The sequence below is a fragment of the Pipistrellus hanaki genome (genome assembly GCF_964339955.1).
Source record: "Pipistrellus hanaki genome assembly, chromosome: 8".
Taxonomy (NCBI): domain Eukaryota; kingdom Metazoa; phylum Chordata; class Mammalia; order Chiroptera; family Vespertilionidae; genus Pipistrellus; species Pipistrellus hanaki.
In genome coordinates this window covers 73583527-73609771 of record NC_140510.1, presented here as the reverse complement: position 1 = coordinate 73609771, position 26245 = coordinate 73583527, and the positions used below count along the sequence as shown (strand labels likewise).

The 26245-nt window shown below is 50.0% G+C and overlaps 1 protein-coding gene across 1 annotated transcript in view; it reads right to left on the bottom strand.

Moving 5' to 3' along the window:
* The window catches only part of LOC311627053 (aldehyde oxidase 2), a 51954-nt gene extending 28024 nt beyond the window's left edge, over positions 1-23930 (bottom strand). The window contains exons 1-16 of the mRNA XM_084893181.1: positions 23878-23930; positions 22765-22873; positions 22287-22413; positions 21994-22055; positions 21285-21374; positions 18935-19015; positions 17020-17164; positions 15070-15162; positions 11512-11663; positions 9517-9610; positions 7983-8092; positions 5928-6112; positions 4490-4673; positions 3179-3271; positions 1934-2103; positions 1113-1227 (exon numbers count right to left, since the gene is read on the bottom strand). Coding sequence (XP_084749307.1) covers positions 1113-1227; positions 1934-2103; positions 3179-3271; positions 4490-4673; positions 5928-6112; positions 7983-8092; positions 9517-9610; positions 11512-11663; positions 15070-15162; positions 17020-17164; positions 18935-19015; positions 21285-21374; positions 21994-22055; positions 22287-22413; positions 22765-22873; positions 23878-23915 — 1848 coding nt within the window. The 5' untranslated portion in view covers positions 23916-23930. The remainder of the gene's footprint in view (positions 1-1112; positions 1228-1933; positions 2104-3178; positions 3272-4489; positions 4674-5927; positions 6113-7982; positions 8093-9516; positions 9611-11511; positions 11664-15069; positions 15163-17019; positions 17165-18934; positions 19016-21284; positions 21375-21993; positions 22056-22286; positions 22414-22764; positions 22874-23877) is intronic.
* Positions 23931-26245: the final 2315 nt, after the last annotated feature.

Genomic DNA, 26245 nt, shown 5'->3' with positions numbered 1-26245 from the left:
AACCCCTCAATATGAGTGAATGGGAGATTGGGCCTTTAAAGACATAATTAAGGTAAATGAGGCCATCAGGTGGAGCTCTAAACCAATAGGACGGATGTCCTTACAAGGAGAGGAGGAGAAGCCAGGGAGGCTCACACACAGACAAAAGGCCATGTGAGGATGCTGGGAGAAGATGACCATCGCAAGCCAGGAAGAGAGGCCTCAGGGGGAACAAACCTGCCAACACCCTGAGCATGGACTTTCAGCCTCCACAACTGTGAGAAAATGACTTTCTGTTTTTTTGAAGCCACTCAGTCTGTGGTACTTTGTATGTCAGCCCTAATACATAATACAGGTCCTAAGTGACAGCCAACTTCATCTGGAGTTCAACCAAAAGGACAGTGATTCATGCCAAGGCTACAGAAGAAACAGTCATTGAGATGTGGCAGTAACAGCTTCCACTGAGATCCTTCGTGCGCCAAGCTCTGTTGTAAGCACTCCACATGTATTCACTCATTTACATTTCACAACAGCACAGTGAGGTGGGTGCTATGGCTATTCTCATCTTACCGCTGATGCCACCCAAGGACACGCAGTGAGTGAGTGATAGAGCTGGGACATGAACTAAGGTGGTCTGGCTCCAGACACAAGAGCTCAGTGAATGATTGTTGAATTGACTAAAGGTCAAAGATGGCAAGAACAACTTTTTAAAAAACTGGAGTGTGTGAGGTAAGTGGAAGGTGGAGGGGTGAGGCTGATCCAGGAAAGGAGGGAGTTCAATGTAAATAACAGGGAGTGGGTGTGTTTTTTTGTATTCTCCTTTCTACACTTTTCTATTCTATCCAGACACAGGTCAGTTGCTGCATTTTCCAGATGAGGATAAATTGACTCAAGAGCCCGCAGTGGGAAAACAAGGAGTTATTTTTCCATAATGACTTTACTTTTTATTATGTTATTTCCTGACTCCAGAAGTATAGGTTTGCCTGAATAAAGATGTTAGGGATAGAAAGAAGCTGGGAGAACTGACACCTCTACCCCCATTGTCTGAGAGGGCTGGGAGGCCATGGTAAGTTGGCTGGAGGGGGGTGCCTTGGTGATTATCTATACAACACATGGAAAGGCATATTCTATACCTCATCGACAGCCAACAATTTCTCATCTTCAGTACCATTGGTGCCTGGAATGTCTTCAGCTGTTATCACATCAACCACCCCAGGTAGTTCAAGGGCCTTGGACAAATCAATTGATCTAAAAAAGGAGAAATATTTAAGAGGTAGAAATAAGCAAGATTTGAAGGTCCCAAACCTGAAGGAGAGAGATAGCCTAGTTGGAAATAAGAATATATAACAACTGGCCCAGCTTAAGCCCTGATCAGGAGGCCCTCTGCTAGGCCGGGGATAACATTTTAGCTGCTGGGCGGGGAGCTGTCAGATGGGCCAGTGTGCCTGTTGCAAGGGGAGTCCTTAGGGAGCTTAGGACATGGCCATTACCATGTAGTAATGAAGTATTTCAGTATTTTATCACCAGTTGAATATCAGCTCTACTTATTCCTTTGAGCCCTGCCTGGGGCTTCAGCAGGGAGCTGGGGCACTGTGAGGTTACAATGGAATCAAGAAACCCTCAGCTACGATTTTTGTCTTCTCTTCCATGGTGGTCATTTCCAGAGATCCTCCCTTCCTCCTCCTTGGGCTGGTGACCTTTTCTTTTTCTCCTTTTTTTTTTTTTTTTTGTGTGTGTGTGTGACCTTTTCTTTTTCTTTTTTGGTGTGTGATCTTTACTCCCTCTATTTTAAGTCCATTGGGTTTAGGACATTGCAGAAGAATTGGCACATTCCTCCGAGGAAATCCTCAGTTCCTTGGCTCTTCTGGGAGAGCAGTAAAGTGGAAAGGCTCTCGGGGTATCACTAAAACTCATCATGTGTGTTTCACTGGCTTTTTGAAAGCTTTTCACTTACATAATTTTTGCATGGGCTCTGGTACTGGTCACCAAGGCCATGAAAAGTTCTTTTTCCACCTTGGGGATGTCATCACAAAATATGGCTTCACCTGTGGCATGTTTGAGACCTGATAGGTGCATGATGGGACGTCCCACTGGGTCTTGGAGGGATTGGCGAGAATCCACACTCTACAGAGGAAGACAAGAGTTACCCTGGAAAAGCTCAGCCTTCAGAAGTGGCCCGGACAATTCTCCACACGCCCGATTCAGGGCTGAGAACACACAGCCACCCTTGGGCAACGAACCCTGGAGTGGGTCCGATAAAGAGCATAACAATTTAATGATGTAACTACCCTGGGAAACGGTCATTTCAGTCATGTGGCAATACCTTCGGCTGGGCCAACTTTTTGGCAAAATTGTGAAATAGGTGAAGGAGCACCCCCGTTTCTTATTTTGGCATCTTCCTTTTCTAAGCAGTATCCCTGTACCTATTTCTTCTGGAGTTCAGGGGTCTGTCTCCCTGTCCCGCTCTCTGGCTTTCCCAGTAATCAACCTGTTCACATGTAAAGGGATCATGATGATGAAGGCTAACGTGATGCAATTCCTGACGGGGAGGGACCAAAAACTATGCCCAAAGCAGGACCTCTGGTGGGGGAGGGGGTAGCAAATGGCCATGGAGCCCACCCAGATCCAGACCAAGTGCCTTGGCTGCCCTCCAAGGGGCATAGAAACATCCCTGGGTGGGTAAGGCAGTAGCACAAATGTTCGCTCTGGAACTAAGGTGGGTGTGTGGTGTGTGGAGACGGGGCGGGGGGAGGGGCTGTGCTCTAGATAATTGTAGACATTTTCCAAGTTGTCCGAGGAGGGAGGGCTCAGTTACTTGCAGGGCTCTCGTTCTGCTGACGAGAGGAAAGGTTTTGCAATCAGGGCTGGAGGCTGAACCTTGCTCTCTCCTGGGCTGTCCTTCCCCCACACTGGGCTGAGCCGCTCTTCAAACCAGTGCCCAAAGGACAGCGTTGGGTAGCTTGAAGAGGCCGTCAGTGATTAGATGGCCAGACTATTCCAGGTCGGTTCAGGCCCGGACAAATCAATTGATCTGGTTGCTCAGGCCCAAGCTCAGAGCCAGCATCTCCCTGATTCAGCCCAAACAAAGGACCAGTGTGCAGCCAAGACACAGTGTCAGGACTCACACCGCCACTCTCAACGGTTTGCTTGTTCGTTTATCGCTTGGTGTCTAGGTTTCCGTTAAATCACACTCACTGACCTGGTATTGTTGGACTCCCTGGGGCACTGTGACCGAGAAGTCTTCCAGCGCACTTAGGAAGGGCTCTGAGACTTCAGGATATCGAAGGCCGTCCTGGGTGAAGAGTCAAAAGAACCCCGATAAACGATTAGTCCGTGTTTAAACTGGGCTTTGGTTTATGCAAGAAGGACTTGGCTACAGAACCCCACAGAACTGCATGGTCAGTGTAGGGAGGACAACCCAAATCCCCATCGCCTCCAGGATTTTACTTTGGGTGAAAGCTTCTTGCCCTCCCTCTCTTCCCCTGTAAGGAGGAACTGGACCAACTGGTTTGAAGAGGATCCTCAGGTGACCCTGAGAAGGAAGAGAGACAAGCTGGTCTGCAGAGGGAGAAGCCAGAAAGCTGGGGCCAGGTAAGCCACCCCAGAAGGAGCTGGAGTTCACTGTTCGCACGAGAGCTCACGGCCTGTTGCCTTTCTCAGCTACTCGGCGTTCCAGGAGAGAAGTAAAATGGGAGGCCCTCTGGGTGTCACTAAGCACATCAAGTGTCCTAATCCGGAAATTAAGTTCCTGGGGCACGTGGCCGGTGAGGGTCTTCATCCGAGTAGATGAGAATCAGACACTTTAGGGACGCTGAGCTGCTGGGGTGGAGCTGGGGGTCACGGGGTACAAGGTAGGGAGGGGGTTGTGATCACAGTCAGGAGAGGAGAGAGGGGGGAAGGGAGGGAGGGAGGGAGAGAATGCTTTGTTTGGCTTAATTACTCCAGAAATTTACAATCAGGAACATCTAGCAAGAAGCTACTTCAAAATTAGCATGCAAATACATTTTAGCATTTTAGAAAAATAAGATTTCATTTTACATTCCACGTGGAAGTTGGAATCTGGTTGTCGGGGGCGTGGGTGGGAGGTTGACAGTAAGGGGACAAAAGGGTACACGCTGGGGAAACGGAAATGCCCTGTTTCTTGTTTGAGGGGGTGGCTCTGTGGGTTTACACATTGGTCAAAACTCACTGACTTTCAGCAGGTGCATTTCATTGCGTGTGATTGTACTTTCCAAAGTGACACTAAAAGAAAAATAATTGCACCCCGAGGCAGGAGCACCCTAAGGTTCCACTGTGCAGGGCACGCAGTAACCACCTGTGGCTTTGGAGACAGTCCGGCGCCCGGAGTCCCCGGAATCTGGGAGGTAGGATGGCTGGGAACTGGCTGGCTGTGACCCAGAACAGGCGCAGGCCACGGCCCAGGCTGCCCCCAGGACAGTGTGCAGAAGGGGGCGGGCCAGTGGGGAGGGAGCTACAGGCTGCGAGGAGCCGGGCAAGCGCGAGCACTTACAGGCGCAGAGGGCCGCTCTGCTGGCGGCTTCAGTGTCCGCAGCACTGCCAGGTAGAACTTGAAGAGGAAGCTGACCACCAGAGTCCTCTTGAACTCCACCATGCCCCCCGGGGCCGAGCCCGGGAGGGAGACTTCCTCCAGGAGCAGCCGGCAGGCCTCGTCCAGCATCAGCTCGTTCCAGCGCCTGGTGGGATGCAGGCAACAGGGGACCAGTCAGAGCACCTGACCCGTGCTCGATGTGGCTTGGTGGTCATTTAGAGACTCCGAGTCCTTTTTATTTATTTACTAGAGGCCCAGTGCATTTTATTAATCCTCACCTGGGGATATATATATATATATATATATATATATATATATATATATATATTTTATTGACTTCACAGAGGAAGGGAGAGGGAGAGAGAGATTGAAATATCAGTGATGAGGGGGGATCATCAATAGGCTCTCTCCTGCAAGCCCCACACTGGGGGGCGGAGGGGGGATCGAGCCTGCAACCCCAGCATGTGCCCTGGCTGGAAATTGAACAGTGACCACCTAGTTCTGGTTCATAGGTCGATGGTCAATCACTGAAACACACTGGCTAGGCTGGGGATACTTTTTCCATTGATTTTTTTAGAGACAGTAGAAGGGAGGGAGATAGAAAGAAGAAGAAGGAGAAGAAGGAGAAGGAGAAGGAGAAGGAGAAGGAGAAGGAGAAGGCAAAGAAGAAGCAGGAGAGAGAGAGAGAGAGAGAGAGAGAGAGAGAGAGAGAGAGAGAGAGAGAGAGAGGAAGGGAGAAACATCGAAGTGAGAGAGACGCATCAATTGGTTGCCTCCTGCACGCACCCCAGTCTAGCCAGGGATCCAACCTGCAACCCAGCTACATGCCCTTGACCTGGAATGGAACCGGCAACCCTTCCGTGTGTGGGCCAATGCTCAAACCACTGAGCAAACTGGCCAGGGCCTTACTGAGTTGGCAGGGCATCTAGAAACCACCTAAGCAAGCCCTTCAGGGACACCGAGGCAGGGAGTGGGCTGAGGGTCACAGCAGGCTGGAACCTGGCATTCCATAAATCGGCCACGAGGGCCAGTTCCACGGTGAACTGGACACGGCTCAGACTGGGACTTCCACCGAGGAAGAGACAGCTGGCCCCGCGCAGAGGGGTTCAGGCGCCCCCGGGCCGCTGCAGGGTGGGCTTTGGCTGGAGTATTGCTGTCACAAGAGCCTGGACTGGGCGAGTCCTTGCCATTTTCGTTGTATTCCTCGCCCAACAAGTGCCACCTACTTAATCATCGTCAGGAAAGGTCTGATTCACTTAGCAAAGCGATGGAAAGAACAGGCAGTGCTGCCCCCCACACAGGAGTTTCCATCTCCTGGGCTTTGCACACAGTCGCCTGAGCCAAATCTCCACCTTTCTGTGCTGTCCGTCCACCCTCGGGCGCAGGGCTCCCTGCTTACCTCCCCCGGAGCTGCTGGCAGGATCGGCGGGCGATGACGGTGGCGGCCCCCAGCCCCCCGAAGGCGATGCTCAGGTCCTCGATGGTGTCGGTGCCCGCCTGGAGGAGGACCCGCATGCCCGCGTTGGCGTGGGCCCAGGCGTTGTGTGGGCACTGCGCCTGCCGGAAGGCCGCCACCACCTCCCCCTGCGGAGGCAAGGCCCCGGGAGCCGCTGTCAGACTCGGAGCGCGGAGTCTGCCCCTCGGCGCCACCGATCATCTCCTGGCCCCACCGGAGAGGCACCCAAAGGGCACTTGGCACCGTGTGAGGGCGCCTTGGCTGCCTTCTCGTTCAAACTGAGGAGTGTACTTTGCAAACCGCCCCCCCCCCCCCCCCCATGCCCGGTCTCCTCCAGGAATGGAGCCCTGCACCCTTTTCCCCGAGGCCAGGACAGAACGGCTGGCTCCTGTCCACGTGTCTTCCTTCCAGGGGCCCTTCCCCAAGTCTTCAGGCCCCGTGTCCCCTGCGAGGACGGAGGGCCCTCCTAACACCAGTGCTTTGCTTTGCTTTTAATATATATATCTTATTTATTTATTTATTTATTTATTTATTTATTTATTTATTTTACTTTTTATTGGTTTCAGAGAGGGAGGGAGAGGGGGAGAGAGAGACAGAAACACTAATGATGAGAGAGAATCAGGGATCGGCTGCCTCCTATGCCCCCAATGGAGACCGAGCCCGCAACCCAGACATGTGCCCTGACCGGGAATGGAACTGCCACCTCCTGGTTCATAGGTCGAACCCCCTAGCCGTGTGGGTCGGCTCCACGCCAGAACTTTTCCGTACGAGCTGCCCAGCGGGCAGGAGCGCGGCCGCGTTTCCTGGTTTGCAGAAGCCACCCCTTCCATTGCGCCCGGCTTGGGAGGGTCGGGATGAACTTTCCCATGGGGGCGAGGGAGCGTGTCAGGGCCAGTCAGGAGGGCGGTGCTGCCCGCTGGCCTCCCGGCCCTGTGCTGACGTGGGCACTGGAGACGGCCTGTGTCCCCAGCTGGTGGCCCTGAGGGTGCGTGTGTATCTCGAGGTCTTCTGCCCAGGCCTTTCCGCAGAGGCACATTGGACTGGGAACCACGTCAGTTTTCATTCCACAGGAAACATAAACGAGGGCATGCGTGGCTGACAGAGTGCCGTGCTCTAAGACTTCCTGCTCAGCCCACTTTCCATCAGTGTGCGAGAGTGTGTGTGTGTGTGTGCGTGCACCTATGAGTGTGTATGTGAGTGTGCGTGTGAGTTAGTGTGTGTGAGTGTGAGTGCGTGTGAGTGAGTGTGTGTGAGTGTGAGTGCGTGTGTGTGTGTATGTGTGTGAGTGTGTGTGAGTGTGAGAGTGTGTGTGTGTGTGTGAGTGTGTGTGAGTGTGAGTGAGTGTGTGTGTATGTGTGTGAGTGTGTGTGAGTGTGTGCAATTGTGAGTGTGTGTGAGTGAGTATGAGTGTGAGTGTGTGTATGTGTGTGAGTGTGTGTGAGTATGTGTGTGTGTGAGTGTGTGTTAGTGTAAGTGTAAGTGTGTGTGACTGTGTGAGTGTGTGTGACTGAGTGCATGTGAGTGTGTGTGTGTGTGTGTGTGTGTGTGTGGTTTTGCCTCTCTCTGGGAGACTCTCCTCTGGGATTCAGACAGTTTGGGGAGAGGCACAGGGGAAAGAGTGAGGATGAGGCCCCACCATAGCTGGGGGGTGGCCGCCTCACCCCCAGGGACGCTGAGTGGGCAGGTGTCTGGCGGCCCCCCTTCTGTGAACAGTGGGGGAGCTGGAGCGGGAGGTGGAGGCCCGGCCCGGCCTCCATGTCCCTGTGGGCCCCGCACAGACACTCACTCCCCGCCAGGGAGTTCGCTCCCAGAGCAGAGCGGGTCAGAGAGCAGGAGGAAGCAGGGACTGCAGCTCAGCGGCCGCACCCACAGCCCCAACACCTCCCCTCCGGCCGCCTGGCCTGGAGCGCATCCCGAGCAGAAGGCAGGCCCCGAGGACTTCCTCTCAGTCCTCTGGTCAGGACTCACAGCAGCTCCCGGGAGCGGCGGGCGCCTTACCTTTCGGGAGTGAGGAACATGCACGGATTCCAGAACCTCCTCTGGCTGGAGGTCTGCACCTGCCAACCCGGCCAGAAAGTGCTCATCCAGCGGGACCTGCCGGGCGCCTCCTGTGGGGAAGTGACATTTCTGCGGAGGCAGCAAGGAGCCAGTGTCCCGTGCTGTCACTGTCACTGCAGAGAGGAGGGCACCTTGCTCCATGCCAAGTGGAGAGGGCAGTGTGTGTGACAGTCAGGACTCCCCTGTCCCTCCAACGAGGAGGGCACTGGGGGATGGGGGTGGTGGTGGCAGCTGCTGGACATCCACGCCCTCGCACATGAGCTGTGGGGCTGGCCTCCCCGCTGCCGGGCCTGTGCGGGTTTAGTTAACTGTCAGCAGAGACCGGTTAACTAAACCAACTCGGTCACTTCTGCGGTCCAGGGCAGGCCCCCCTGATGCTGGGACAGGGTCCGTTCCCACCAGGAACACAGCTCCAACCCTTGGATTTGCCGTTCATTCTTGCTGCTGCCCTGGGCTCCTAAGCCGCATACCTACGCTCTTCATGCACAAAACCTCCTTTCGCCCCGTCCTGTCACTGAATGGTCCCCTCGGGCTTTAAAAGGGGGTTTGGGGAGCCACAGGAGGTGCGTGGAGGAGAGACCCTGACAGGGTCGTTCCTGGCACAAGCTGCACCCCGCCTGCTGGAACAGGCGTGGGGAGGAGGCAGGAGCACCCACGGACCCCCCGACCCCGACCCCTGGCCCTCCTGGGGCTGGTCAGCGAGGCCACACCCTGGCCTTCTGGAGCTGGGCTGTGCTCAGGTGGGTGCTTCGCAGAGCTGGGAGGACAGAGACCTGGAGCTGGGGTGACCACCAACAACAGCCCAGGAGGACAGTCAGTCACCCCCACTCCTCGGCCGGTGCAGGAGGCGGCTGCTGTGGGCCCCGCTGCCCTTCCTATCCTGACGCCCTAGAGTCTTGCCTCTTCTCTCCTGGTCTTTGGGGGTCAACTGGGGTCGTCCTGGACCACAGGCCGGAGGACTCAGCCAAAGGGCCGAGGGCTGTCAGGGGTGAAGCCCCGCCGCGGGCCCCATGCAAGCTGGTGGGGACAGGAGCGCTGTTCCCTGCCCCCACGGCTCTCCCTGCACTCTGGTTCCCACCGGGCAGGGATGGGGCCAGGGACAGAACTCTGGGTCGGACTCAACCGTGACGTTCACACGGGGCAGCTGTGATCGCTCCCCCTGACCCCGGCGCCCGGGTCAGCCCACGGCGAGTAAATAAAGGATGGGCTGAGTGGGGTGGACAGCCGGAGTGGGGGTGTGATGGGCTGTGTGTGAAGGAGGGAGAGGGGATGGGGAGGGGGAGTTAGGTGCCCCTGTTCGAAGATCAGACATGCTGATGGGGCAGTGCCACCCCATCCGCACGCCTTCCTGCAGGAGCCTGCGCTTCCCCGTGGGCATCGAGAGCCAGGGACAGGGGCTCCGACGTAAAGAGGACCCTTTAGAAAGGACAGAGACCCCCCTTGGGTGCTTTGGGAGTGCTCCGGGATAGCTCACCTGCGGATACCAGGTTGAGGGTAGCGTTGCCCACCGCCAGGATTGGGTTCAGATCCGAATAGCAGTGCCGGCTGATGACATGTCCCCCTAAGGACTGAGGGGAGAGAGTTACAGCCGGGCCGGTCCACCCCCACGCCCTCTGCCCACAGGCACCTGCCTATGCGAAAGGGCCCTGGGGGACCGGTTCACCCTGCCCGGGAGGCCAGCGCCCGGAGAGGAAGGGATGGTAACCCACACTCCGTACTTTTGGGGTGTCCCACCCGCTGCCCTCCTTTCCCCACACATTCACTCATCCTCACAACGGCCTGTGAGATGGATGTCGTTCCCACAGATTCATCCTACAGATGGAGACCCTGGGCACAGAGAAATGGTGACGCCTGACCGAGGCCTCCCAGCTAGAGGGGGGCCGGAGTGGGACTCAAACCCCAGCAGCGATGCTCAGTGGCCGGTTCTGAACCCCCACCCCCCCTGCAGCCATGGCCACATTGCAGACAGAATTCACGTGAGCATGCCGATGTGCGGGGCACCCATACCACTGGGAGACTCCACGCAGAGTGGGTGGAGCCTGTAGCGTCTCAGGACGTGGGAGCGCCATGACTGGCCGTTCACCTCAGTGCCCTCCCCCCTCCCAGTGACGGAGTCCACGGTGACCCTGCGGTGCCGCGGTCTGGGCGGTAACACTGTGAGGACAGGGAACCCCAGTTCCTCTGCGGACTGCTTGATTTTAGGAGTGTTCACTTCCACTGAGTTGAGATCGGCCTCCTGTCGGTCACACTTCCATCCCTTTGATCATAGGAAGTGAATCCATCGTCCTCTGGAGCCGATAAATAGTTGAAGGCAGCTCTCATGGTCCCTCTGACTGTCCCACCCCCACCGTCCTCTTCCTGACGCGGCGGCCAGCCCCCCTCTCTCCTGCACCATCTCCTTCCAGGCTCCCGGGCGCCGGGGTTCTTGTCGGGGATTTTGAAATCACCTGAAGAGCTTTTTCAAAGGAAACAGGTGCTCCGTCCCCAAGTCTCTGTACCCCAAGGGGCTCTCACACACCGTTTGGGATACGCAGGAGAGGGAGCACGCATGTTTTGCAAACCTAACCATGTCTTTCCTGCTTTCTCTCTCTCTTTTTTTTTTTTTTTTTTTTTTTTTTTTTTTAACATATTTTATTGATTTTGTACAGAGAGGAAGGGAGAGAGACAGAGAGTTAGAAACATCGATGAGAGAGAGTCATCGATCAGCTGCCTCTTGCACACCTCCCACTGGGGATATGCCTGCAACCAAGGTACATGCCCTTGACCGGAATCGAACCCGGGACCCTTCAGTCCCCAAGCCGACGCTCTATCCATTGAGCCAAACCGGTCTCGGCTTTCCTGCTTTCTCATAAATGACCCGGCCTTAGCCTGTGTCTCCCAGGTCTGAGCCTGGCCCTCCAGCTGTGGTCTAACCGCCCGGAGCAGAGAAGGCTGTCCTCCTCATTTCAGGGACCGTGCTTCTGTCAATGCAGCCTCAGGCGGAATTGCGTTCTTGGACAGTTTTCTCATAAAATCAGCAAAACCACGAAGTCCTTTTCCTACCCACAGTGCAACTAGGCCCGTGGTCGGCAAACGACGGGTCGCGAGCCACATGTGGCTCTTTGGCCCCTTGACCCTGGCTCTTCCATAAAATACCACAGCCTGGGCGAGTCTATTTTGAAGAAGTGGCGTTAGAGGACGTTTAAGTTTAAAAAATTGGGCTCTCAAGAGAAATGTCAATCGTGGTCCTGTTGACATTTGGCTCTGTTGCCTAATGAGTTTGCCGACCACTGAACTAGGCTATTGGATCCAACCTGACTTCGAGTCCTCCTTTACACCTGTTCCTAAGTAATGTTGGTTACCTGTTACACATGTATTTATCCTGCCCGTGGAGACCCTTGTGCATACGCCTCTGCCATGCCGATTTCAGCATCCCAGAGGGACTGAGAACCAGGTGCCCGGTGCCCGATGGCTGGGCCGGAGGACATACCGCCATATTCCGGACCTGCTGGCCCGCCAGGCTCCTCAGGTGCTGCAGGAGGGCGCGGTAGGTCTGCGTTTTCTCCTCTGGGAGCTCGGACACCCTCTCAGCCAAGATGTCCTTCACCTGGGCCAGGCTGCAGCCGGCGCCGATGGTCAGTCCTGGAAAGCAAGTCGTTTTTACTGGGGACCTGGGAGGAGCTGCTGAATGGTCACCATGACGCCAGGGTCTGAGTGTTCATCTAGCACATGGCTCTCCATGCTGGCTGTGCAGAGAATCACTGGGAACTCAAAAACAGCACAGATGCCCCTTCCCAGACAACTTAAGTAGAATCTGTGGGCCTGGGGCTTTCTCAAAGGCTCCGAGGTGGTTCTGTGCACCAGGGTTAGGACACCTGAGCTGGTCTACAGTCTTAAAAATATATATATATTTTTACTGATTTCAGAGAGGAAGAGACAGAGAGAGAGAGAGAGAGAGAGAGAGAGAGAGAGAGAGAGAGGAACAGAAATATCAGTGATGAGAGAGAATCATTGATTGGCTGCCTTCTGCACGCCCTCTACTGGGGATCAAGCTGGCAACCAGGGCATGTGCCCTTGACTGCAACAGAGCCCAGGACTCTTCTGTCTGCAGGCCAATGCTCAATCCACTGAGACAAACCAGCGAGGGCTGGTCTACATTCTTGTTCAAACAGATGCAAGGGACTAGAAGCTAGAGAGAAGGAATGACAGGAACATCTAGCAGGCAGCAGGCCCTACTAGAACTTTCCATGACCTCCTCCTGAGTAACCGCAGTGAAGCTATAGAAAGATGTTTTGTAATTAAGGGGGATACACCTGATGGCATTTCAGGGCCACACAACCCACGGGGACTTTTATTCGGCCATTTCCATTGCTCACACCACCCTCTACTTTGTGCTAAGCAAGACACCACTATACGGAGAGAATCTCTTTACTGTCCTTATATTCATGTTGTATTCCACCTTTGGTCACAAAACCTAGCTTGCATTTCAGTGCAGTTGAAGAGCTTTATGTTGGATTGAGGCTCAGGATGTGGGTTTTGTTTTAACTCATGCTTTTCGGAGTTCCTGCGTCTGTGGGATAAAGATTCAGTGACTTTCTGGAGTACTCGCTGTGCTAAAGATTTTGAGGGGAAAAGGTATAGTGAGCTAAACATGCACATGATATAGGTTAGCATGCACATTTGAACAAACATATGACATCACAGGAATTTATTTTCTGGGGTGCTGGTGGGGTAGGGGGCACATGTGGCTCCAGACTACCCTGCCCCACGAGTGAGTGTCCTTCACTCTTGGGCCTTAGGAAAAGGTTGAGAATCCTGGGAAACATCCCCGGTGGCCACTAGAGGGCGCTCACACTTTAATTTTAATAGGCCCCCAGAAAGGCACGCGTTTGTTTCCTCAGATTGCAGAATCTGGCTCTAATTTACCAGCAGAATCCAAACTGAGTGGTCTGGTCCGTTCCAACAGCCAATGGCACAGGCCTGGGGTGGGCCTGGGGGACGGAGAATGGCAGTAATCAAGGAGCTCTGATTTGGAAGCGGGAGACCTGTGGCTCCGCCTCCAGCCAATTCAGAGATCTTGGTCAATTGCACTGTCCCTTTGATTCTCTGCTTCCTCATCTATCACATGAGGGCCTGGAGTTACACTGAGGATTGCGGGTTGTGCTCTGAAGACCCCGCTCAGGGGCAGGTATAAGGGGCTCAGTGATAGGAAGGATGTAAGAAAGCTTTCCCCTTTTTTAAATAGCAACTGGTTTCCAGGTACTTATTCTAAGATGTGTTAGAGGTCAGGGTTGTGGTGCTAAAGAGCAGTTTGGAAAATGTGGGTGCCTGGGATGAAGATTAGGGAAGGGCTTTCCATCTGAACCTTGTGCTTAAACTAGTAGTCTAAACTCCCAACCCACCCCTTTTACTATTTTCCTCCACTCTCTGTAAGATAAAAAAAAAAAAAAAAAAAAAAAAAAAAGAGTACATTTCCTCCCATCTTTTAACTTGCCCTAGGCTGGGCTAATAATTAAATTAACAGGAGAAAAATCAAGTTTTAATATATGCACATGGAGAATTCACATAGGCAAAAAGTTCCAAAGATGGCGAGGCTCCATTGGATATATAAGACACACGGACAAAGGAGAAAAGGGGGAAAATGAGGTGTTAGATTTCAGAAATGAGAATGGGCGATTTACAGGTGGTTGAGGGAGAGCTGAACACACACAGTAGGAGAATTCTTGCTAGGTGACTCAGAAAAAAATGGGACACAGCGGGTATCTGGCTATGAGGCCCCTGTCTGAAGACCTCTGTTTACCACAGTTAATTCAGGCCAGCGCGACCTCATAAGCTCTCTTTCCTGAAGCGGGTTTCTCTGTCTGAGTCTCTTGGGCAGGAAAGGGGGATGGATCTGGTTTCTTAATAAGCAGCTTAAAATCAATATCCGGAAAAAAAACAAACCCAACTTCAGGGGGGCAGACCGGTTCCCTTCTTCTTTTCCGAGTGGCAAGCAGGTGTGCTGCCTGCTTAGGTCCAAGGCTGAAGCTCGGAAGCCCTGGTGCTGAGCAAAACCAGGAAGGTCCCTTTCCCTTGCACATGGTTGGGTTGAGGCCAGGGAAGGCGGGCTTGCTGCTCTGCAGCACAGTCTACACTTGGCTGACGATGGTTAGAGGCCAGGAAGCTAGGCCTCCTGGATGGAGGTGATAAGCCACGGCAGGTCCCCACCGCTGCCCACCACTGACCCCCTCAAACACTCCGTGGCCTGCTTTTGGTTCAGCCAGCCTCCGGTTGCTGAAGTTCAGGAAGTTATCATTTCCTCTGCATCCCAAATTCAAGTTCCTGACCAACTCATTCATGTGTGTGTGTGTGTATTTTCCCCCCAGTAAGTCAATGACTGAGCACTTACATAAGTACAGTATTCATATGCATGTACTTATAGGCTAGAACCTCTGGGGGATGCAGAAAAGAGTAAAATAAAGTTCCTTTTGTCAAGGGAACTTTTCATCTTGAGGGCAATGTTTTGCATGTTTCCTTCTACGCTGTGAGAGCCACCTGATGATATCTTGCGCAGAGTGGGCTCTTTCGGATGTTGCAAGTGACCAGGATGCTTGTCCAGGCAGGTCTTTGTCCCACTTGGCCTCTTGCCATTGTCCCCAAGTCACAAAATAGTATTTGAGTGCCAGACAACATTTCTCCTGCTTCTACCCTGCAAATATCCTTAGTCCCTGGAATTCAACCAACTGATGGGTAATAGCCGTTCTCTCTTGCTGTCTTCCCATTCAAGTGACGCTGCAAATGTATTGTCTCTAAGACACCATGGCATCTAACAGGCAAGAATCCTGCAGGGGCCTACAAGGTATTGAATGATGCCATCTGAATACCTCATAGTCTGTGCAATGGCTTTGATAGCAAAGCGTCATGGTGGGATGTACAGCAGAGAAATGATGAAGAGGTGGCAATAGGCCAGCCAACACAAGTGTATGAGGAGCTTCCAAGCTATTTGGCAAGTGGAAGTTTAGTGCAGGAATTGGATGGTTTATGTTTTATAAGAACAGTAGGAACTCACCCTCACTGGTTGTAGACACCATGCTCAGCTCTGAAATCCTTGCGGGAGAGAGGAGAATTGGGTGAACATGTCCTTGAGATTTCATTGAAGGTCCTGAAAAGTAAATACATATATATATATATATATATATATATATATATATATATATATATGTAATAGAAAGAGTTAGGAAAGAGAAAATGCCTTTTTTTTTGGGGGGGGCATTGGGTGTTTTTCATTAAAATGTTCAGATGCTAATTTAAAAATTGATAATATATGTATATAGAGGTGAAAGCAGTGGGCATATACCCAGCCAAGTAAATTGATAGCACATATACTCCCAATATACATTTTTATTTATACACTCACTGCATGGTTATATAAAAACGGGAAGTAAAATGGATGAGAGGGTTTTAGAAAACTCTTGCATGTGGGCACCAGGAGACATGTATTAGAACATCTGTAATATTCAAAGCCTTTGTTGGAAAGCACTCCATGTCCTTCAGCAATTGTGCCACAGTCATACTATGAAACCTAGCACAGTTACATGCAACCATGTGGGCGAATCTCAGCTCAAGAATGTTCAATGAACAAAGCAAACTGCAGAAGCATAATACCGTGTCAATGTAATCATGTGAAGTTCAAAAAGTACATAAAACTAGGTGATGTCTTGCTTACGGATTAAATTTTATGTGATAAACCTGAAAAAACATGGAAGGGACTGACCAGCACCACATATTGGCTGATGAGTGCCTAGGAGAAGAAGGGAAAGGAAGGGAAGGAAAGGGAAGGGAAGGGAAGGGGAGGGAAGGGAAGGGGAGGGGACTAGAGGGGAAGGGAGGGGAGGGGAGGGGAAGGGAGGGGAGGGGAGAGAAGGGGGTAAGGGAGGAAAAGAGGAGGGTAGAAGAGGAGAGAGGAGGGGAAGGGAGGGGAGAGGAAGGAGGTGAAGGAGGATGGACGGGCAGGGGAAGGGGAGGGATTGAGTTAGGGAGAGCCCACAGGGTCCTCAAAGTTCCTGGTCAAGTTCTTATTCTTAGACTGGGTGTGGATGATAACTGGGTGCACATTGTTAATATACCCATACATACAAATTAAAATTCTGCTATATCTACTATTTGCAAAAATAATATAAAAAAGAAAAAGATAGAGTAAATGGTAAAAAACAAACAAACCTTCAAACCTGTAATACCTCTCCACCACACCTCAAGGGGTTACCCTGAATACTTTTAGAGTCTTCAACTTTGGAGACCGATATGAAATGATATGATATATGATATGATATATAATAATAAAAGGGTAATATGCTAATTAGACAAGACATCTCTGGACGTCATTCCGGATGTCCTTCCTGACGAAGCCGGGGCTGGAGGGAAGCAAGCCTCAGTCTCAGGTGCTTGCTGGCGGCTGGAGGAGGGAAGCCCGGATCCCAGGTGCCAGAGGGAAGCTGATGCCAGCAGCCGGGGGAAGAAAGGCCTCCTCTTGCACAAATCTCATGCATTGGGCCTCTAGTAATTATATATAAATTATACACATATGGATTATATGTATTATAGCAATAATATAAAAGTACAATACAAACATATTATATTATACTAGAGGCCTGATGCATGAAAATTCATGCAAGAGTAGGCCTTCCTTCTCCCGGCTGCTGACACCTGCTTCCCTCTGGCACTCGGGACCCGGGCTTCCCTCACAGCCTTGGCTTTGTCTGGAAGGTCATCTGGAAAGACGTCTGGTTTAATTAGCATATTACGCTTTTATTATTATAGATATGAATAATCATATGTAAGTATTATATTCTTTATATATAATGTCATCATATATTTTGTAATATATTGTTAACATACAGTATTTTTATTTTAAAGGACGAGGCTTTTCTCCTAAAAAGGCAGTGCCTGGAATGCGAGCCGAGTAGGGGTGTAAGTGCAGCTTGGCGTTAATGGCGGCCTGAGCACCATTGCACTTGCTCACCCAGTGAGGTGTTGCCCAGGACGAGAGGAGCTTCCGGGTGCTTCACTTTCAGCTCCAGGAGATCCTTGAGGGTCCCAGGGGAGATCCAGGTAACCCTTTCCCCACGAAAGGTCAGGGTTCTTTCTTCTGGGTTCTCTGCCAGTCTCTACGTGCAAATGACAAGTGAGTGCACACCTGTCTTCCTGAGTTAGGCAAGATCCCGGGTGGAGGCATGTTGACTCCGGGAGTCCCGAGGTCCACTTGACCAAAAAGGTACTCCCAACTCCTGTTGGCTAATGCCTGAATTCCCATCACTATTTTTCCCATCACTACTTAAGCTAAAGGAGTAAACTAGAGGTTTACTCCTTTAGCTTAAGACGGTTTTTAGGTAGCTCTTCAGAGACAAGTGACAACATGAACTGGCACCTGTCATTGATCCTTCAGTATAGAGTAATTTAACATAATTTAGTATCATGGCCTTAAAAATCATAACTACACAAATGCTCTTAAGTTAATATATTCAGCCTGGGCTTTTCCTCCAAAATCCAAACTCATGTACCTGAAAGATTACTCACTATCCGCTCTTACATGTGTAATAGGCATCGCAAATTCAATACGTTCACACCAAGATCTTCATATTTCATCCCCTTCCAAGGCCCAACAAGAATCCTTCCAAAGGAAGAATGCTCTGCTCCTCCGGAGGTCTCCTTCCCCGTAAATGACCACTTTCCAGCTGCCCCAAGCCTTGTCTCCTCTCTGTCCCACACCTACATCACACCCACCAGGAAATCTTGTCTGCTCTTCTTCCAAAGCATCTCCAGACTCCACTTGCTGCTCACCACCTGCACCCTGGCAGCTGGTCCAGCACCCCATCAGCACCCTCACTGGGCTCCCTGCTTCTCTCGCCTTGCCCCTCCACAGGCTACTCCCATCCCAGCAGCCAGCTGGACCTCACATCCTGTGACAACATTGATAGGAGATAAGCCTTCTGTGTCCAGCCTCCCTGATAGCTTCTCATCTCACAGGAAGAAAAAGCCTTAAATCAGGTATGGTCTGTGCCCCTGCCCCTCTCCTCCTCCCCCGGCTTCCCTCTAGCCACGCTGGCCCCTGCTCTGTCCCTTCATCAGGGGGGCATGTGCCCATCTTTCACACCTTTACACTTGCTGTGCCCACTGTTTGGTTTGCTCTTCCCCATGTATTATATTTTCATGGCTGGCTCCTCCCTTCCTTTAGGTCCTGAAGTTTAGGACTTTCTTCAAATGTTACCTCTCAGAGAAGTCTTCCGTTCACTGAGTATTTAAAATTGCAACCCTTTGCATCCTATTCCTCTTTTCTGTTTTATTTTTCTTCCTTCTCACTTGTATCTCTTATCTTGCTAATTGTCTGTCTCTCCCACCAGATCCCAGACTCCTCCAGGTCTCTGTGTAGCTTTGTTCCCTGCTGCACATTTAGTGCCTGGAGCAGTGCCTGGCGCATGGCTGGAGGATAAATAGCGGTTACATCATGGATAAACACACCAGCACCCCTTCAGAGTGAGGGATTCTGTAGAACCGCACCGCTGGGTGCCGAGAGGACAGATGGAGATGCTGCTAGAGGGTGAGGGAAGGAGATGGCTGGCTGGAAGTGCTCCATAGGTTTAACGTACTGGAGTGGCCAGAAAGACCAAGTGAGGGGTTGGGCAAAGCTGTATGGCTTGGGACAGTCAACAGGGACACATATGATGATGTCACTTAAAAAATAGTCTCAGCTGAGGCTTTGGGGTGTGTGTGTTGAGGGCAACAGCAGGGCTTGGTGAGCTGAGCAGGGACAAGCATGTTGATCTGATCAAACATTTCCATGATTTGACAAATTTCACAGGAAGGAAAGGGTAGTTTGGACAACTGAGTTTATAACCAGTGACATTTAAACAACACATAAAACACCTGGTTCATCTTACCAAGAGTTCTGGGGGGAATATGAGCTCCTGGGTAGGGTCCAAGGGCTGGAACTCGTCTTTCGCAAATAACTCTGTGGAAATCTTTATGAAAGGCAGAAGAAGAGGGCTCGGTCAGCCCAGCTCGACTGGGAACAGCACCCCAATAATTTACATTAATCAGGCAACATGAGCTTAGAAATAACTTTCCTACTCTTCTTATGGGAAATGGTTTGAACCAATTTATGTTAAGAATTTTATTGTAAGAGAGAAATGTTGATTTACCACTAGTATGATACTGAAGAAAAGGTTGTTCTATGAGATACTTCAAAAACTACCCCGTGGAACATCAGCAGAATCTATGAAAAACTATCAGAGGTTAAGTTTGGGATTCAAACCACTATCCTCTCATCTGTCAAGTAAGGATTCGAAATGCTAAAAGCTCCGAGAAGTCCTGTAGCTTAAGAAAAATTACATCTACATGCCCCTGTGTAAACACACATGCACACTCCATTAATTTTTAACAACAATAGTTAACATTTATGGAATACTTTTTCCCCAAGTGCTTTACATACTAGTCATTTATTTAATCCTCCCAACAACTGTGCAAAGAAGGTAAATTATCATCTCCATCTTAACGATTAGGAAACAAAACCTCAATGAAAAGTTACCCAACCTATAATCTTCTCTAAATGAAAAATGTTTCAGCTTTGGAAACACTTATTCCCAGAAAACATTCCTGCGGAGGAGAGAAAAATTGGAGAAGCATTGTGGGTGCAGGGCTAGAGGTCTGAGTAAGAGAGTAGAGCATGAGGAGAAGTTGGGGGCACACAGCTCTGGGTTCATTCTCAGCTCTGCTACAACTCCGACCCTCCCTATGGAAAGGTTCTTCCTTGGAAAGGCTAAATAGAAATAATGCATATTTTGAAGGATAATTGTGACACTTAGATAAATGGCCTGACATTTATCTCACACTGTCCATTTTTTTTTCTGTCTCTGAGGTCTTCTCAGGATCTAGAGAGAAAACATGCCCTTGTTCCTTGTAAAGGTTCTGAGTAGGACCCAGGATTGAAGCATTACAGGCCAGCATCTGAAGGATCAGTTTTTGTGTGAGTTGGGATTAGAAGTGTGGGCAGTACCTAGGAGCAATGATGTAGTGTATCTCTAAAACCTAGAAAGAAGACTGTGTCTGAGACTTCAAGTGTAAAACAAACATAATGAGGAATTAAGAGTTCCCCCTCACAGGTGTTGAGCCAAGAACTAAGTTACCCAGTGGAAGATGTTAACAGCTCCCAGGGAAGAGTAGGTGTGGGCAGACATCTGGTCTACCCTGGTAGACGAGGGGGTCTTCTGTAATGTGACCCTTAAGGTGATTCAACTGCTCTGCACCCAAGCTCATCAAGCAAGCTTCTCGAATTGTGGCTTCCTGTGTGTGCTTTCTGCAGGGAAGGACATGAGGCTCCGTGATTGTAAGGTCTACTTCATATTTGTGTTCCTCTTTATAAAGGAATATCAGGGCCCACCATATTGTTCTGAGTTGATTAAAGTAAGTCAGGTGGTTTCCAGAGCCCGGGTTGAATTCCCAAGGCCACCAGATCAAGAATCAGACTTTCGAATGTACTGATCCCTGCAAGGCACTAATTCTCTGTGAAATGCTCACAGGGTTGGGGATGGGGTGCAGCTATTTTCCTTTGCAACACCATTCTGTTCATCGCACGCCTTCTTCAGACCAAAATGCCAGGACAGTGGGAGGCCAAGAATGGGAATAAGGTAGGTCCGAGGGACTCAGTTTCCTCTGAGGCCGACTCTGTTCTCTTGGATTTCCTCATCTGTCCTGTATTCCAGCTTCTCCAAATAATTCATTTAAGAACTTGGCAGTGAGTCTGTTTGGAAACCCGTGTCTCTGAGAGAGCAAAGCCAGTGACTGGGATGTCTCAGGCTGACCTTCCAGCCCTGGGGCCATGAACTCACCACGACTGGAGTGAGTTCATGGGCTCCCTCCCTTTTCCCCCGAGGCTGCAGTGCCCTCTGTACAAAAGAGGGGACACAGCGATAGAGGACCACTGCAAGCCAAGGGCCAGGCACAGAGACCCACCTCCCCCCAGTGGGACTCATCACTGAGGTCATTGCTGGGGCGGTTCTTTCTTCTCTGAACTGAGTGGGCTTTTGTTTAGTTTTAGGCTCCCTGAGAGCCAAGAGAAAGGTCAGATCACAGACTTTGAATCACCTCCTAACATGCCTCCCAGGTGACAAGTGCTTTATCTGTGCAGGCACTTGGGACATTTGGAACAAAGCAGAGAATGAGCGTCAGGACTAATGAGCCCATGTGGAGCTGTGCTCTCAGGGGGAGGACAAATCGAATACAGGGACTCACATCGCTGCTCCTGCCGAGCGAGGAGCAATCATTTTCTCCCTGATCCAAGCAGCACTCCCCTGCTCCCTTCTGCTGACAGCCATTCGACTCCTAGGAAGGTGAAATGCCTTGAGATGAGAAACTTCCTTTTATAGGTAGATGGGCATGTGCATTTTAAATTAGACAACATTTTTTTGGGTCATTTTTGGTAATTTCTATTGGGAAAGGGATCACGGCAAGGTCTTTATTCTTTCTACTTTATTTTTAAAGTAAAATGATACATATGGAATATATAAAACTTATATAGAAGATATATAAAGTATCATATATATATAAATGTCTAAGCGACTGTCCAACTGTCTGACCATCTGTATTCTTGGAATAAAGCTGGCCTCCCTAAAGCCAACTCCATGCCTTTGCCTGTCTCTTTGGGCTCACTGCAGCCCTCCAACCTGTCCCGCTCTAAGTCTTCGCTTAACTATCATGGGAGATGCCTGCTTAGATCACCTGGCTTCCCTCTGTGGTGTGACATGGGACATCAAAGCAGGTGCGATGTTTACCTTGTCCTCAACAAATAGCTAAAACTCCCTGGAGTCAGCTGGAGCTAACTCACTTTTCTCCCTTATAGTCTGTTTAGATGGTTTTAAAAAGCCAACTCCTAAATTCCCAGCCTTGACCAACGGTCAGTGTCATTCTTACTCTGTAAGGTGTCCCCATGGTCACTACTCACCACGCAGAAGGTCTTCCCACTCTCGAGAATTGGCCGGTACCCAGTGCAGCGGCACAGATTACCTGATAAAATAAGGGGCATGAGTATCAGTAGGCTTTATTTTTACTGGTTTCTTTGGAAAGTTAAAACAGACCCATTCTTCTCTCCGGGGTGAACTGCAGCTACTTTAGAAACAACCAAAGGGGTTCTTGAGTGGAGCTGGGGTGACATTGTGGATGGGGTGGAGCAGTGTGAGGCACACTTCCCACCCACCTGGCCTTGCGGGTGGTGAGTATTCTCCGTGTCAAACCTACCTCCCAGGGCTTCTATGAGCTGCTCCTCTGAGGGCTGCGGGTGGTTCCGGAGCAGTGTGTACATGGACATCACCATCCCAGGGGTGCAGAACCCACACTGCGTGCCGTGGCTCTTGGCGATCCTCTCCTGCAAGGACACATACGTGGTCACAGGCCCTGCCTTCCTCTCACCAGGCTCCACATCCTGCATCTCCCTTGTCAGGGTAGAGCTCATTCCCTCAGCAGTGCATGTCTCCCCTCCATCAGAGGTGGCCAGTGTCCCTTCTCCTACTCTGCTCCAGGAAGAAGTGACTCAGAAGCCATTTTCTATCACTATAATCATTTCTCAAGCTCCAATGCCCAGATCTTTCTCACTGGGAATTAGCAGCATGCAGCCTCCATCCCCAGAGTGAGAAGAATTCTCCTAGAAGCCCCAGGAAGCACAGTCAAGTCAGCAGTAAGAAGATCAAGAAGTGAGAACGTTAACGTATGCTCTTACCTGCACAGGGTGAAGCTTGGTTTTGATGCTTCCCACACCTTCCACGGTGGTGACGGCAGCTCCATAGAGAGAGCAGATGGGCACCAGGCATGCGGCGACGGAGAAGTGTCTTTGAATGAGAAGTACAAGGAAAATTAAGTCCTGCATCCTGGGGAACTTGGGGACCTAGAAGGGCAGTGGGACCCTCCTACCCCCCAGGCCTATCATTCAGCCTGGGGGATGGAGAACTGGATGGGGGGAGGGGGGACGGGGGGGGGGGCAGGTGGAAGAATTTAGAGTCCCCTCTGCTGACTTAGTGCTATCTTCAAGAAGTGGGGATCCTCCAGAGAAAGATGGGCATTCTGAACTTCAGAAAACTTTCCAAGCCCAGACAGACTACCTGGGTCTGGACTCAACAGGAATGAGCTTCTGTCATCAGGATTAGTATTGGCCTTCAACAGATATTCCTTAAGACATCGACCCCATAACGGGCCAAAGGCACATCTATGCCTTTTACCCATATTCATGATTTTTTTTTTTTTTTTTTTTTTGCTTCTTAATTTTAACTTTCCTGCATAAGGTCGCTCAACAATGTTGGATGATTTTGTTCTGAAGGCATTTCTTGGGCCAGTGGATTTGGGAACAACCAAAGTTCTTGAATCTAGTCCTTAATTTAAGGATGGCTCAGGTCCCTGCTCTGCAGGGTTGGCCCAGCCCAACAGTAGGAAGGGCATTAGTGTCAGCCAAAAAGGGTGGGTTCAAGTCCTTGTCTTATGACTTACTAGTTGCATAACCTTAAACAAGTCACTACATATTGTTGAGCCTTTTGTTTCCTCATTTTTAAAATGAGTGGTTGGTCTAAATTGGGGTTTCTTAACTTGGGATGCACAGATGGGCCGTGGGAGGTCCATGATCTTCCTGAAAGTTGTGCAAAATGTAATTAATTAATGCATTTTCTGAGAAGACAGTTCACAGCTGTTATCAGATTTTGGAAGGGTCTAAGATCCAGAGATAGTGAAATCGCCAGGCTGGGAGGTCCTTGGAGATCTTCCATAGCTGTGAGATGAGAATACCAGCCTGGCAAAAAAACAAAACCTCCCCCCTTTCCCAGCCCTGGGTTTCTGGGCAGGATACCTTATCTTCTTGGACACAGGGTCGCACTTAGACACCATCACAGTACAGGCGCCGCAGCCTCCTCTGCCGCAGGCATACTTGGTTCCTGTGAGGCCTACTGAAGGGAAGTGGTCAAGGAAAAGATGCCCAACAGGTTTGGCTCAGTGGCTAGAGCATCAGCCTCCTGACTGAAGGGTCCCAGGTTCGATTCCGGTCAAGAGCATGTACCTTGGTTTTGGGCACATCCCTAGTGGGAGGTGTGCAGGAGGCAGCTGATGGATGTTTCTAACTCTCTATCCCTCTCCCTTCCTCTCTGTAAAAATATCAATAAAATATATATTATATATATAAAAAAAGAAAAAGATGCTCAGGTGCGCCTGGGCCTCTATTATAGCTGCCTGCCTAGGGTGTCGCTCTCAAGGAAAGATAGGGATGCACGTCTGAGAAGTCACTCGCTTCCAGGTCTCAGTATGGACCACTCCATACTGTGTCAGCTGTGTGATACATTCTATTACATCCCCACCCCTACCCCCGCCTGGTTTCTCATTTGCAAAGAGGGAAAATGATACCCACATCATCTTCACATGCTTATCATAAGCAGCTTAGAGGATAGTGGATATAAAAGTAAAAGTGCCAGGAGCCAATTCCAGCATGTCATAATTACAGGGGCTGAGTCACTTATATAATTACCACTCCAATTATAATTGTTGGAGTGGCTAAAGGGCACTTCTCTCAAACCTGAATAGGATGGTTGTCTGTTGTCAGACAGCTCAGGACATCTCAATCTACATGCTATTGCCTCCTGTTGGCCAAACAGCTGAATAGCTGTAGGCTATTCCCCAATCTGACAGTGCTTCTGTACCTTACCCTTTGAAGTGTATTATCTCCACCTTGCCTTAGGACAAATTGTGTCAATAAAAACCAAGCGTCCTGAGACAAGGGGAGTCTAACTCTTTTAGCTGAAGCTCCTCTGATCCCCAATGCCTTTCAAAATTATCTTCCGTCTCTGGACTCCTACTTAATCTACACAGCCTTTCTTTAGATTGCTGAACCCTTTGTAATGCTGGAACAAGAAGCCCGGCAAAAAAAAAAAAAAAAAAAAAAAAAAATTAAAAAAGTCTACTTCATTATGGGTACTCTTCTGGGCTCTAATCACGAAATTGGGAGAGAACTTATTGTGAGCAGTTCAATGTATAGCTAGTTTTTGCCCAGTAGTTTGTATTGCATTTGAATGCCAGTGATTGAACGTTCAGAGAAGACCCCTGCCCTTGTTTTCATAAACCTCCTTGAATGTCCTGTTCCTGCTTGGTCCAGGTTCAAGTTCAGATCTAGGCTCAGCCTCTGCTCCCTGTCTTTTGTCAGCCATCTCTTTAATTGTGGTCCATTTCCACAAAATTTAGGGGATTGGATATACTTCATGGGGCTTATTCATTCAAATTGGATATACTTCATCGTGCTTATTCATTTAAATTGTCATAGCCTTAAATGCTTATCAGGGAGGACGTGTGAACCAGTGGAGTGGGCTGGGTGTACCCGGAGAGCTCATGTCCCACTTTCCATAGCGTCCTGGGGACAGTCCCGACTAACCTCTCAGCCAGACTGCAGCCACACAGGAATGACTAGCTTCCCATTTTTCATGAGAAGCTAAAAACCTTGTTATTGAAAACCACAGGACTTCCTAATTTTCAAACATTGACAACTAATTAAATCCAGGAGAGCTTTAACCAACACTAGTATAGGGGACGATTCCCTCAATTTGCAATTTCTGTCTTTTTTTTTTTTTTTTTTTTTTTTTTTTTTTTTGCATCCCTGAATGACCCATCAGACTTATCCATTAAAATATCTTTGCCTTGATGATGACCTAAATTTCAGAATATAAAATGGTGAAGGAAAATCTGCTATAAGGAAACAGACGTAGGTCTTTTTCTATGACACATGTTTTTCCTGAATCCGGAAAACTTGGTTTCTTTTCAGGGCAGGGTGCACGAAACATAAGCCTCTATTACATAACCGCCCTCCCAGGACCGGAAGGCTCTTAAAGGAGTAATTAGTGTTGAAATACAGAGCTTAGCTTCTATTTCACTTCTGTGAGATCAAGATAGGAGACACTCTGGGGAAACTTCATCCTCTGTAAATAGCCCAGGTAACGTAATATCCCTAAAACCACTGCAAAAGCAGAGAGAGAGCAAGGGCCAAGGGGCTGCCTGTTTGGGGATGGAGAGTTTGATTAGTTCTCATCATCACAGCAGGCCTGACTTTTAAGGCAAACACAGACACAGCCAAGACTGTGGTCAAAAGGGTCCAGTTCTTTCGTAGGAAGGTCAGCAGGGTGACTTCTGGGTCCCCATTTCTCTCTATCACCTGTGTGAAACCAGAAAAGAGATTATTA